Here is a 12,716-nt window from a genome sequence, read left to right on the forward strand (position 1 = left end):
CAGATTTATTTGGAAAGCATTTGACAATGCTGCAAAATCACTCTCTGCCTTGAAAATAGAACAAAAAACCCACGATGCCAGGATACGGTCCTCTACCCATATGTTTTGTAATGCAGGATGTCTGATGCACAGCAAGATGTTTCCTTCTGGAAACTTCTTTCTCTTTCAAGCTGATATGGCCTGACTGCTGCAGAAGAATAAAAACCATAGCTAATTTGTAGAAAGCACAAATCCTCTCCAAACTCTCCAGTTCCCATCCTGGTTGCCCAGCCCTCAGCTGAGGCAGGCACTGCTGCCATTGAGTCCCAGCATCTGTATTTCCATCCCATCATGGGTTTCTCAGTCATCCCCTGGTGTCCGTCCCTTTCTTGCCTTTAATTTTTTCCCTCCAGTGCCTGTTCGGAGAGAGGATGGAGGCTTCGAACAGAGCAGTTAAGGTTGCACATCCACCTTTTGATTTCAGATGCACCCCATGCTGTGTGGATATTTGGTTGGATTTTGCCAAGAGGAGCAATCTCTGGTTTTAAAGTTCCTGTCCTGGAGTTACTTGTGATTGTTTTCAGAGAAAAATGTATTCACAAAAGTATCTGATGCATCTGGAGGGAGGTCTGCGCCAAGGTCTGGGATGTATTTCTCAACCCAGAGTAAGAGTCTGTGAGAACTGATGGTGCAGTAGGTCATGGGGGAAATGGAAAGCACCAAGTCTGAAAAACATTTCTGAACTCTGGGTAAGTATTTAGGGGAAAAGGCATCTGTGTCTGCCTCATTGCTGTCTTCCTGGTAGCTGGAGGAAAAGCAGAGCAGGGACGTGGCTTTTGTTGAGCCTGCCAAGCACTAACACTGGATGAGAAAGGCATTTAAGTAGTTAAATTCCTATTTGACGGCATCACGGTCTTGCAACTATTTGTATGAGATTTTGCTCAGTGGTGTGTTTTTACTTAACATTATGGGCCCAGGTTTAAGGTCAGTTTTGAGCCCAGCCAGCTCAGAGGCTTCCTGAACATCCCCAGTCCCAGCCCGGCTGCCTCCATGGCTCTGGCCATCCCATCAGGCACCCGCAGCTGTGAGCTCGTTCCTCTCTTTGGGCAGGAGTCAGATCTTTTCTGTCTTGCACAATGGGGTCAGGAGCGATGATTAAGAAATGCTCAGCCTGGGAAGAAGCAGTCTCAGCTGCCCCTTTGCGTAGGCTGTTTCAGGTTGAGTCAGACTTGGAAGCAGATGAAGACATCAGCCAGCTTCACGGCTGTTAGCATCCCCAGATAAGCACTTTCTTGCCCCTGCTGCAGCTCCAGCCCTCTGTGCTGGGGAGACGTCCCTGTCCCCAGGCTCGGAGCAGCCCTGACAATGTGGGCTGTGTTCTGATGGCTGGGGGCTCGCAGCACTGCCCGTCCCCACGACCCACCTACACGCGCAGGCACGGCAGCAGATTGTTCCTGAGGCTGGGCGAGTTGCACCCACATCTGCCCTGAGACAAAGGCGCTCTGGAGGAGCCTGGCGCTCGCTCTTCTAAAGGCGGGGATGCATTTTGTGTGTGCTCTGTCGTGGGTTTTATTATTTGCTCTTGGTCGGTGCTGCTCCGCGTGGACAAGTGGTGGTCCATCCCATACCAGCTGTCCTCTGGCACTGGAAGCGCCGGGTCATTCCCATGTAGCTCTGCCTGCGGTTTCAGTCCAGAGCTGCCGTGTCTCTGCTGCTCCCTTTTGCAACTCAAAAATTACCTGCAAATTTATCTTTTCCTGATAGGCACAGCCCTCACTTTCCCAGTCTCAGTGCACATGATGACGGGTAGGATATATTCTTTTGCATCAATTAGATGTGTAGATGACTCTGTGTGTACTGTACAGTGTTTGGGCTCAGCCCTTTTTGTATTTAATGCAAAATGCATGTCTGTACAAATATCTCCCAAGCATCTGTGCCAGGAACCTACTCCCCCGTGTCACGGCCACTTCTTTCACGCTAACTGGTACCCAGGCTAAAGAAAACAACATATTCTTTGCTTTTCAGGCTCCAAGCAGCATGTAGGGATGTGCACTATTTAAACGCCTGCTGTCTTGCACCTTCCCTCCCATACTACATCTGTGAATGAAAAGGGGTTTAATGCATTTTGTGTCGGTGATGTGAAGCGTCAGTAGGCGAGCACAGTAAGGACAACTAGAAATCTTCGCCTCGCTACACCTCAGGTTGCAGTACTGGCTGATTCAGTTCCTAACTCAGACTTGTGCTCAGGAACAGAAAGGCATAAAACCAGCTGATCCATTACTCATTTTAAGCTGTAACTGGAGAAATGAACCGCTTTAAAAAATGAAGGCTACAGATCAAAATGATGTCTTCGCTCAGACAGAAAGCTAAAGAAGTAATTTGAAAAGCTTTGTTCAGCATGACCTGATCACAGGACTGCAGAAGTCCTGGACATGATTTTAATTACTGGCCCAGTCCTATAATTATTCTGTCCTTCAACTATTTTTATTGCAACAGCTGGATTGGAAAAGTCCTTAGAATGAGCAAAAAAAAGATCAAAGCAACGCTCCCCTCCAAGCCCCTTCACAACCTACAATCTGTCATCTGGTGTAACTGGGACACGCTGGGACAGTGAGTTCCTTCAGGGTTCAGCCCAAGAGCAAGGAATCGGACCTGGATGGAGAAACCATTAAGCACATCTTGTTCCCCACAAGGGTAACAGGGAAAAGTATCCTTAAAGGTTCTTTTGCGCTGGCTTTGAGCTTGTCTGGGGTTCAGGAGAGCTTCCTGGGCCATGTGTCAGGGCTCTTTATTTTCCACGACATCTGCTCCTCGCCGGCTCCAGCAGCATTCCCTGCAGTTCCCGGAGCCCCCCCGGCAGCCCCGCACTCGCCGGGTTTTGTCTGTCGTGCTGCATCCCCCTCCCCTCCCTCCCACACTTGCTTCGTCCCAGGCTCAGGAACAGCTGAAGGGGTAGCAGCATCCAAAGCTGCAGCCGGTGATTTATATTTCATGAAAACGGGCTGTCCTGGCTTGCCAAATGGCCTCTCCGTGCTGCCCCCCTGCCTGGCGACATCCCACCTGGGCGAAAGCCTGCGCGAGGGCCGGGGAGGAGCGGCACGGAGCGAGGCTGGGGATTTTCCACTGTTTGCTGCCCTGGCGTTATTTTTGTTCTTAGCCAAGAGAGCTGTCGGCACGGCTGATGCCCTTTTTATAACTCTATTAGAGAGTTGTAACTCAGCCGTGATGCCACCTCTGCACCACAGCAGCCTTTCCAAGGGGGCTTTTATAGACCAGACGAGATCGTTTATCCTCCTTTTTGCTTTTTTTTTTTTTTTTTTTTTTTTTTAAAATCTGCGTTTAGTCTGTGGGTTTATTAACAGCAAAATCAAAGGTCGCGTGTATGGAAAATGCCAGCGATAAGCTGATGGTCCCCAGGTGGTTTGGATGGGTGCCTTTGGGAGCCCAGCAGCATGCTGCACATCTGGCACCAGGGACTGGCTGGGGAGGGAAACAGCTGGAGCCCAGTTGGAAACAGGCTCATTTAGAGACCAATTGGGAAAGATCCCACCGTGTCCCAACTCCTTCTAGAGCTGTGCCCGCTCGGTGACAGGCTTTTTGGCACACGAGAGGGTCTCCAGAGCTGGCTCCCTGCTATTGCCAGGCTGCACATGGAGGCAGAGCTCATCCCGGTGCCCTGCGGGAGGGAGCGGATGTTTTTTAGGTATTTCTTGTGCTTAAAATGCAACTGTTGTTGTTGTTTGTTAGGTATTTTTTGTGCATAAAATGGAATAGCTGTTTTATTAACAGCAAATAATCCTTTTTATTTTATCCTATGGAGACTGTTCGCTGCTTTTGTATTCAGTTACTTTCAGTAACTTTCCATCGGTCCCAGGGGAGAGCACGGTCCTTTTCCTTCCATCCAATAGGTCTCTCCAGGGTCTCAGCACAAATCATCCCATAAGGCTGATTTTCTGCCAGCAGAACAACCCAGGGGTTGGGAGGACTGTGACCACAGGCTGGTACCTGGGTCACCAAAGCCTGGAAACTATTTGTGGCACTACTCACACCCCCGTCCCTCCACACAAATATTTTTAGATCAGGAAGAGTCTCTCTCCACAGTTGCCAAAAAGGAAGATGACAGAAACGGGGTTGTAAAGGGCTCGGTGACCGCTGGGTTTGTGTTTGTTTTGCAGCTGAGGATCTGTCGGCACGTGCCGCTGGTCTGCTCGCCTCGGGGGACGTGACTGAGGTCCTAACGCTGCCCAGACGTCCAAAATGGTCATGCAAAGACACCACCTCACCCGCGCAGGAATAGCATTCGCTCTCTGCCTTCATCACCTCGTCAGCACCATTGAGGTCCCTCTGGATTGTAAGTCGTGGGTTACCCCTCTAGAATCTCCTGCTGAAATGGTTGAGGAGCGAAGATGTGTGCAGCCCAGGTGGTTTTCCTGGTCTAGCCTAAGGTTTTCTTTGTCTGTTTGGGGCTGTTGTTCTTTTTAAACCACATGCTCTCCAGAAAGTCACCTAAATCGCTCTCTGATTTCGTCAGTCTATCTCAAAGTTGAGCAGAGGACTAGAAACCCCCATCAAAATGGAACAGAGCATCTCAGCTGAGCTGTGGCCAGTCTTCAGCCTGTTGATTTAAGTGAAGCATCCCAGGACTTCCTGGGATGTTCCCGTAGGAACCTGATGGGTTCCTACAGAGCAGAGGCAGGCTTTGGGATGCTCTTTTTGTGGAGGATGTGAGCTCGTGGCTAGCCTTACCTGGCAGATGCTGCCGTGAGCGGACGCCTAGGTCCTCAAGGGCAGCGGAGACCCAGGCAGGTCCTGCCAAGCAAGGGGAATTTTCTCTCTCCGTCAGGAGTTTTTGGTTAATTATGAGATAGGAGTTATGTTTTATTCAGAAGCACGCAAGAGCTGAGGGAGATGAAGCGAGGAGGAAGGGGGACATGGGCTGATGTTTCTGCTGAATGGGCATCTTCAGGCTAGCACGTGGGAAATGCATGACTTTTTGAATGCACTTGAGAGGGGGGGGTCGTACTGAGAGCTGCTCAGCCACTGTTCTGGAAACCAGTTTCATAATTTCTTTGTGTCCCAGCTTCCTCCTGTAGTGGCTGTTAATAACAATCAGCCTGTCGCTGCAGGGAATCTCTGCCGACAGTGCAACGCACAGAAATCCTCCAGCGAGCAGTGTGTTAGTGGAAAAAGCACAACTCCCTGCTGGGGTCTAAAAACCCTGCTGAAGTGCCAGGGTTGCTCTTGATAAGAGAAATTTCCAGCCCTGTGGGCTGTTGCTCTGTGGAGTCCTGGGAATGCTGGCCATAGCTGCAGGACCTCAGCTGATCCCTGACAGGGCAGCAAAATGGGAAGGAAAAATTGGAGGCAGTGGCTTTTGGCTGAAATTTGGAAATGACTGAAGAGAAAGGGTGGGAAAGCTCTGATTTGTGGAGGGGAACAAATATTTGTGTTACTTGAAAAACATAGGGCAGGGGTCCCAGACTCTGCTGCATTCCAGTTGATAGTGGATGAAATTATCTGTTCCCCTGGAGTCAGCACTGTAACACAACAAGGCACTCTTGTTCCCAGCAATGGGAATTTTATCTGATGCACACAGCTCAGTGATTCCTTCAGGCCTGACTCTGTTAACATCTATAATATTCCAGAAATGCAGGCAGCCGGCATGGATGTAGGGGCCAGTACAGCTGGGGAAAACTGAATGGGTCTGCAAACAGCCGCCTACTGCATTGCTTGTGCTTTGCATCAGGAAAAGAGCAATTTTGCTACTTAAGTGTAATGTGACCTTAGAAAAGTAAGAGAAATGCTGACAGCTGGTGGAGAAATGCTCCAGGCAGCCTGCAGCAGCTCACTGCTTCTCTAGCCTCTCCCTGCTCCCTGTTGCACAGCACCGAGCCACAGGAGAGCATCATCCCTTCCAGCACTGGTGGAAAACTGGGATCATAACTAAGAGCATCCTTTTGCAGCTTTGACCAGGTGGTGTGTAAAGAGCCCCAGCTGCTCCAGCTTTGTGCAGGGGCTGATAAACGTGTAAATCACAGGCTCTGAGTGCACGAGCTCTATCCCCAACATGCCACTAGTTGTGAAAGTCCTCCCTGCTCCATGGAAATCAGCGCCTTCACCCACTGCCGGTGTGTGGGCCCTGCCCCAACCCTAACAAGTTTTCTTCTTTGGATAAAACCCTGCCTACCCCTGTCCTGGGGGCAGGATATGTATCTCTCGCTATGTTACAGGCACCTTCTCTGAGTCTGAGCATCACCTAAACCCTTAGCTGGCTTTTTATCAGGCACGTATTAGCCTCTGACCCAGGGGGATGAATCTGGGAGCGGCTCAGGGTAAGCCTGGCCGTGGGGAAGGGAGGAACACTGCTAACCCCTATGAGTCCTGGACTGCAGGACCACCAGTGCCCGTGGGCAAGTGGTGTGAGTATGCCTGTGTCCTCTTTTGGCCCCCAAACCCCTGATGCACAGGCAGCTGACAGCTAACAGGACCGTTCAGCAGCAGCTTCTCCCACGTGGACAATAAGGAGGTTGATTAGAACATGCTTGAATCATACAATGATTTGCGTGTAGTATCTGCAAGCCCTGCAATAGCCATACACGTTTCTGATTGTGTACGTGATGTATATAGGTTTGTTCTTCAATTAACCTGTTTTCTTCTTTTTCATTATGCTTGCACTTTGGGAATAACAGCAAACATTCAGAGTGAATGTAAGTGTTCCCCTCGCTCTTTGTGCATACGTGTCCATCTCCTGCATGGCCGAAACAAGGCTGGAGGGGTCTGTACCCAGCAGGGGCTGGTGGTGGCTGTCACTTGGCACAGGGTGTGCATGGGGACATCGCTCGCTCCTGTGGCTGGGCTGGCCAGGCTGGGGACAAGCTGCTTCTGTGCAGCCAGGCACGGCTGGGAGAGGTGCAGGAGGTGCTGGAGCAGCTTGGGAGGAGCGCTTGGGCTCTGCCGTCTCCCCAGAGTGGGCACCAGCCTGTCTTTGCAATACAAATGTTCCTGTGGGGGGCTGCTACTGCCAACGCCGCACCTCGGAGGAGAGCGGGCTCCTCTGCCTGGCACAAGCACATGTGCCAAGCTCAGCTCCACATACCGACACGTTCGCAGCATCGCTGGCTCGTGGGGGGAGAGCAAACAGCCTCAGACCTGAGCAGTTTTGTCCCAGGACAGCCGTGGGACCGAGCCCTTCAATTCCAAGTTCAGGACTAGAGCCGGGTCCTACGCTGGCTGCTGGGCTCCTGTGCCCCTTTTCACAAGCTCCGCCCTTCTAAACACAAGTGCTACGCTCCTTTGGGGTAAATCTGGGAGGTTTTGAGCCTCTTTCTTGCACAGGGAGCACCTGTAAGTGCCCTGCTCTCTGGCTTCTGGTCCCAGCTGCAGCCCCTCTCTTTACAGTGCACTGCCAAAATGCTTTTTGGTCCAATTCAAACAACCTGTGGTAGCAGGAAGATGTGACTGTGAAATTTCTTAACGAGCCCAAGTGGAAACAGGGGCTTTCCTGCTACCCAGCTGCTGGTCTGAGAGGTGATGAGCAGCACAGCCCCCCAAAAGCTCATGGTAATTTCCTCAGGTGTTGAAGGGCTTTAAAGCATGAGTTGCGCATCCAGCCTGGGGAAGAAGCTGAAATCCCACCAGGATCTGCTGCAGGACGGCAGGGAGGGGATTCACCCTCTCTGCACAACCCTCCTCATGACTCCTGGTTTGCTTTGCAGTGCCTCAGCCCCCCACGATCACCAAACAGTCCGTGAAGGACTACATCGTCGACCCGAGGGATAACATCTACATTGAATGTGAAGCCAAAGGGAACCCCGTCCCCACGTAAGTGCCTCTGCAGCCCTTGTCATGCTGAAGCTGATGTTCGTTGAAGCTGGCTCTGGAGGAGCTTCCCTCCGGTCGAGCTGTGCCACCTCCACCGTCAGCTAACCCAGCCGGTGGCTTGCACAGCACAGGTAAGGAGCTCGTCGGGTAAAGATGGTCCATGGTTACAAACCCAACCTCTCCCCCGTGCTTGCAGATTTTCCTGGACGCGGAACGGGAAGTTCTTCAACGTGGCGAAGGACCCCAAGGTTTCCATGCGGCGGCGGTCGGGGACGCTAGTCATTGACTTCCACAGCGGAGGACGGCCGGAGGACTACGAGGGCGAGTACCAGTGCTTTGCTCGGAACGACTATGGCACTGCTCTCTCCAGCAAAATCCACCTCCAGGTTTCCAGTGAGTAACAGCAGCAGCACGGAGCAAGCAGCCAGCAGCCCCTGAGGGAGCAGGGACTGTTTGCACCATATGGGATCTTGTAGAAGAGGCGTGGAGACTATCCAGTGCTCAGACATCTCCACCTGCTTCACCTGTTACCTGTGTCTGGATGTATCCAGCCACAGGACTGAGATGAAGGCATGGGGGTTATGGCTGCAGCTAACAGGGAAATTCTTGGTGTAGATTTAAGGGCGTCTTGCACATGTAGAAATGCAGTTTGCGTTGAGGCTGCTCCATTGAAACCAGGCCAGGTCCAGCGGGAAGAGATCTGCAAATTTACTGCCCTCCCTGCCTCACGCGGTGCCTTTGCTTCTTATGGCAGAGTCTCCCCTGTGGCCCAAGGAGAAGGTGGATGTGATAGAGGTGGATGAAGGGGCTCCGCTCAGCCTGCAGTGCAACCCGCCACCTGGGCTGCCTTCTCCCGTCATCTTCTGGATGAGCAGCGGTGAGTCGGGGGACCCCCCTTCCCACCTTGGCCCCTGACGGCACTATTTCCATCCCCTGCAGCGTGTTTAGGGTCGCTACTGCTAGTTCAGAGCTTGGAGGCAGCCACACGTGGCTTGGGGCCGGGGTTGGCTTTTCTCCTTCATGCAGCCACCACGGGAGTGTCTGACTTGCTGGGAATGCCTGTTCTCCCCTGCAGCCATGGAGCCCATCCACCAGGACAAGCGCGTCTCCCAGGGCCAGAACGGTGACCTGTACTTCTCGAATGTCATGCTGCAGGATGCCCAGACCGACTACAGCTGCAACGCGCGCTTCCACTTCACCCACACCATCCAGCAGAAAAACCCCTACACCCTCAAGGTGAAAACCAGTAAGTGTCACGGTGATCACTCAGGATGGGTCTCCCCTAGCCTCTCCAGGCAGGGTTTTCCTTCTAGATGCCTTTTTTCTGTCCTTGGCAGCACTGAGACCTACCAGGGAGAAGAGTGGCTCCCTTTATTTTGTTTAGGATAGTACCAGAACCAGTTTGGATAAGGGATGATGGTCCTTGGATGGCTATCCTGGCAGGGAGGGCTGCTGGTTTCCCTCCAGCATCTTGGAGCTTTGCAGCTTCATGGGCTGAGGGTTGCAGAGGTAGCTTGGTGCAGGTATGGCCAAGTCCGTGTGTCTGGGATAAACTGTGAAGCTGTTTATCTGTGGGAAACACAGCACAGATGGGGCATTCCCCTTATCTTTAGGGAAATGTATAATATCAAATGATCTTTCCCTAGTTTGAAAAGCTGGAGATAGCCTTGGTTTGCTCCAGACTCAGGTTTCTGTGCTGGTGCTGCACAGGGGGGCTGAGTGCGTGTCAGCCTGGCACAGCTCAGGATTTACCTACCGACCAGGAGCTGCTGTTGACTCCTTTGCTCTGGGACGTGCTGACACGAGGGCTTTGAGCCTTTGGGGTCTGAGCGTGTACATGTGGGACACGCTCAGGATGGCCAGGATCTCAGCTTCACCATGCAGAGCATCGTCTTGGGGGACAGGAGGAGCACGTGTCTGGCTCTCTCCAGGCACGTGATGAGCCTTTCCACGGGCAGGTCCAGCCTCCAGCAGTCTCTTCTCCAGAAACGAGACTGCTTGAAGGAAGGTGAGTTCCTGATGCTGATGCATTTCATGCCAGCTGGCTGGCAGGGCTGCTGGCAGAGGGGAGCTGAGAAGATGCTGCAGGACACAAGGCTCTTGAGTTGATGCAGGTCCTGCACAGCACGGGGTCTTTTTTGGGGGGATGTGTGTGCAGAGCACCTGCACAGTCAGCAGTCAACACAGAAACAGCATCAATGGGCCCCAGTCATCAGACAGGAGCCATCTCCCGTTCCCAGTAAGGTCCAACTGTGGGGAAGGGGTAGTGTGTGCTGGCGGGTGGAGGGCTGTGTTTTGGGGAGCCGGCTCTGGTGCAAAGCAGGCATGATGTGCTCCTGAATCCCAGCGTTAGGAGCTTAATTTGATCTCACAGCAGCTTAAATTAGAAGTAACGCTATGAAAGCGACCTGAAAGTGATGTGAGAAGCAGACAGGGACTGGAGTGTTTTGCACTTTTATTGTAACAGCTTCTCCTCTGTGCAAAGCGTGAGTGGAGAATCAGCAATACAAATATTATAAAGAGGCTCTTTGCTAATGGTGAAGAATGTGTGTAGGTAATTCATTCTGCATATTGTTTGTTCACAGAGCTGGCCAAACAATGCCAAAAAAGGAGTTCACCTGTTAGGGAAGGACTAAATCCAAAATTAGTGTGAGCTGAAGAAATTCTGGCAAACAAAGATCTGTGGTCATTTGAGCCTCCAAAGGCTCCAGCCTGACATCAAGCTCTAGGGAAAAAAATGTGGAAGAAATCCTGGAAGATTTCTGTGCAGACAGAGACAAGCTCCCCTTCCTGCTACTCTCAGATCCACCACAGCATTTTGCTCCCAGGCTATATAGAATTGGCTTCCAATTTTACTGGACCTTCTCTTTAAGTCTTCCTTCGAAAACACCTGCTGTATTACCAGATGCAAACACCACCCCATCAACCCCCCAGAAGCCCTACTAATTTAAAGAACCGAGGCTCTAATTTCTCATCTGTTATGATATAAAAAAATTCTTTATATCTACAGTGTTCAGAGGAGATGAGCTTGTATTTGTCTCAAGCTGTTCGGTTGTCTCAGCCTTAAGCCATGAGCATTGACTGCCCTTAAAAAATTCACCAGCTGCTGAAAACTCTTGGCATGGGATTGCCTTGGATGTGAGGAGAGACAAATGCAAAGGCTTGAGGCAGCGATGCGCCCCTGCCTCTCCCTGCAGAGAGTTTCTCTGGGGTATCCAGGTTCAGGTAGTAGCTCTTGGGCATCTCAACCCCCTTGCACAGAGACACGGGGTGTGGCTGATGGCTGAAGGCTCAGGGCAACAACTCCCTGGTAGCCAGCAGAGCCTCTCGCCTCTCCTGTTGGGCAGATGATGCTGTAACGCGGCTGTGCCACGTGCTGGTGGAAGCCAGGGTGTTCTCAGACCCCGAATAGGTGTTTCGGGTAATGGCGTGAGCTGGGGAGGGCAGATCCTCCGGTAGCCGCGGGCCAGGAGGGTGCATCCCCTGGCTCCTTGCAGAGTACGGGTGGCAATTAGCTTCCTCCTTCAAATATAGGTGATGGCTGGTGGTGCTTGTCGATAAACAAGAGCAGCATGCCATTGAAGAGGTGCTATTTTGCATGTAATGCAATCTACTTTAATTACCTTGTAATTAAAAGGGATTTTACAGCAGATTATGCTTTCGGAGCCTAATTATTGTTATGGGTTTTTTTATTATTATTTGTTCATCTTCACCATGCCTTTCTGCATCATTATGCTGCTGCTTAGCTGTGTCCAGCCCGTGCTTTATGCTGAGAAAAAGTAGCTGGAATATGTTTCTTTCATAGTTAAACTGAGAGAAAAAACCATTTTCTTCTCCAATTTGAACTGATTTTTTTTTCTCCAAAGCTATAAATGTCTTTACACCAAAAAGAAAAACACTTTAAGGAAATGTTTGTGATACAGTTGTCATACGTTTAATTATCTTCCCATCTTGTAGGAGGAAAACAGTCCTCTCTTCCTTTATTCCTCCTTTATTGCTGTGTTGTTTGTCCTGGAAGGCAGCTGTGCTCAGAGTGCTTTTGTTGCCTTGTCCGCATTGCTCTTGTGTTTTGGGAAGTTATTTTGTTTTCTGTTCTCCTTCCCCCCCGCCCCGCCTGTCCCCCCCAGCCCCCGCACGCTTTGTGGCACTCGATATGCTCACCGTCTTTTGTTTATTGCAGAGAAACCCCATAACGAAACGTCTTTACGAAATCACACTGACATGTACAGTGGTGAGTCAACGCTGGCTTCTGGAGACCTTCATGATTTAACCCCCTTCTGCCTAACCTGACTGATCTCCCGTGCTAACCGGGCAGCGAGCCGCCGCGCTGGCAGCACCGGCTGCCCACACACCCCTCTGTGTGCCCCTCTCCCCCGCCGTGGGTCGTGCTCCCAACTTTGCAAAAACGGGTGGGACAAAGTGAGCCAAAGAGCGACAAAATCCCCTCCACGTTTTCGTGATTTACAAATTATTGAGTTTTAGGGTAATTAGCACAGAGCCCAGCTGGAGAGGCATTTGGATGAACAGGATCTGGCCCACCTGAAGAAGCCTGCGTGGCCGAGCGAGCTCCAGCTTGCTCCCTCGCTGTAGAGGTGGCTTGTCCTCAGCAAAATGGCTCATGATTTAAAGATAAGACCCACCATCCCTCCTCTCTCTGTCTTCAGCAAAAGCATCTATTGTAGCTGCGGCTAAAGACAGGCAGTGCCTGGGAGAAAAAAACAAAACAAACAAACAAAAAAAAACCCACAAAAAACCCAAACCAAACCAAAAAAAAGAAAAAAAAAAAGAGAAAAAGGGGGGGGGGGGGGAGGGGAGAGGAGTATTTAGTTTTCTTGAGAGCTGGGTGCTTTGTTTCTTTGTGGTGAGGTTGTACATGTGTTGGGATGCTTTCACAAGGCTCTTGCCCTTTGTCTGGG

At 51.2% G+C, this 12,716-nt stretch overlaps 1 protein-coding gene across 19 annotated transcripts in view; it reads left to right on the forward strand.

The window, feature by feature from the left end:
• NFASC (neurofascin) overlaps window positions 1-12,716 on the forward strand; it is a 97,138-nt gene that overhangs the window by 34,294 nt on the left and 50,128 nt on the right. For 8 of the 19 annotated variants that reach the window (XM_056361639.1, XM_056361635.1, XM_056361642.1 and 5 more), the window contains exons 2-8: window positions 4,155-4,330; window positions 6,669-6,686; window positions 7,695-7,800; window positions 7,997-8,193; window positions 8,555-8,677; window positions 8,876-9,046; window positions 11,981-12,031. In XM_056361639.1, the coding sequence (XP_056217614.1) occupies window positions 4,237-4,330; window positions 6,669-6,686; window positions 7,695-7,800; window positions 7,997-8,193; window positions 8,555-8,677; window positions 8,876-9,046; window positions 11,981-12,031 (760 nt within the window). In that variant the 5' untranslated portion in view covers window positions 4,155-4,236. The remainder of the gene's footprint in view (window positions 1-4,154; window positions 4,331-6,668; window positions 6,687-7,694; window positions 7,801-7,996; window positions 8,194-8,554; window positions 8,678-8,875; window positions 9,047-11,980; window positions 12,032-12,716) is intronic. The other 11 variants (XM_056361640.1, XM_056361644.1, XM_056361651.1 and 8 more) reach the window with 3 other exon arrangements.

This window comes from Falco biarmicus, chromosome 16, assembly GCF_023638135.1.
Source record: "Falco biarmicus isolate bFalBia1 chromosome 16, bFalBia1.pri, whole genome shotgun sequence".
NCBI classification, from domain to species: Eukaryota; Metazoa; Chordata; class Aves; order Falconiformes; family Falconidae; genus Falco; species Falco biarmicus.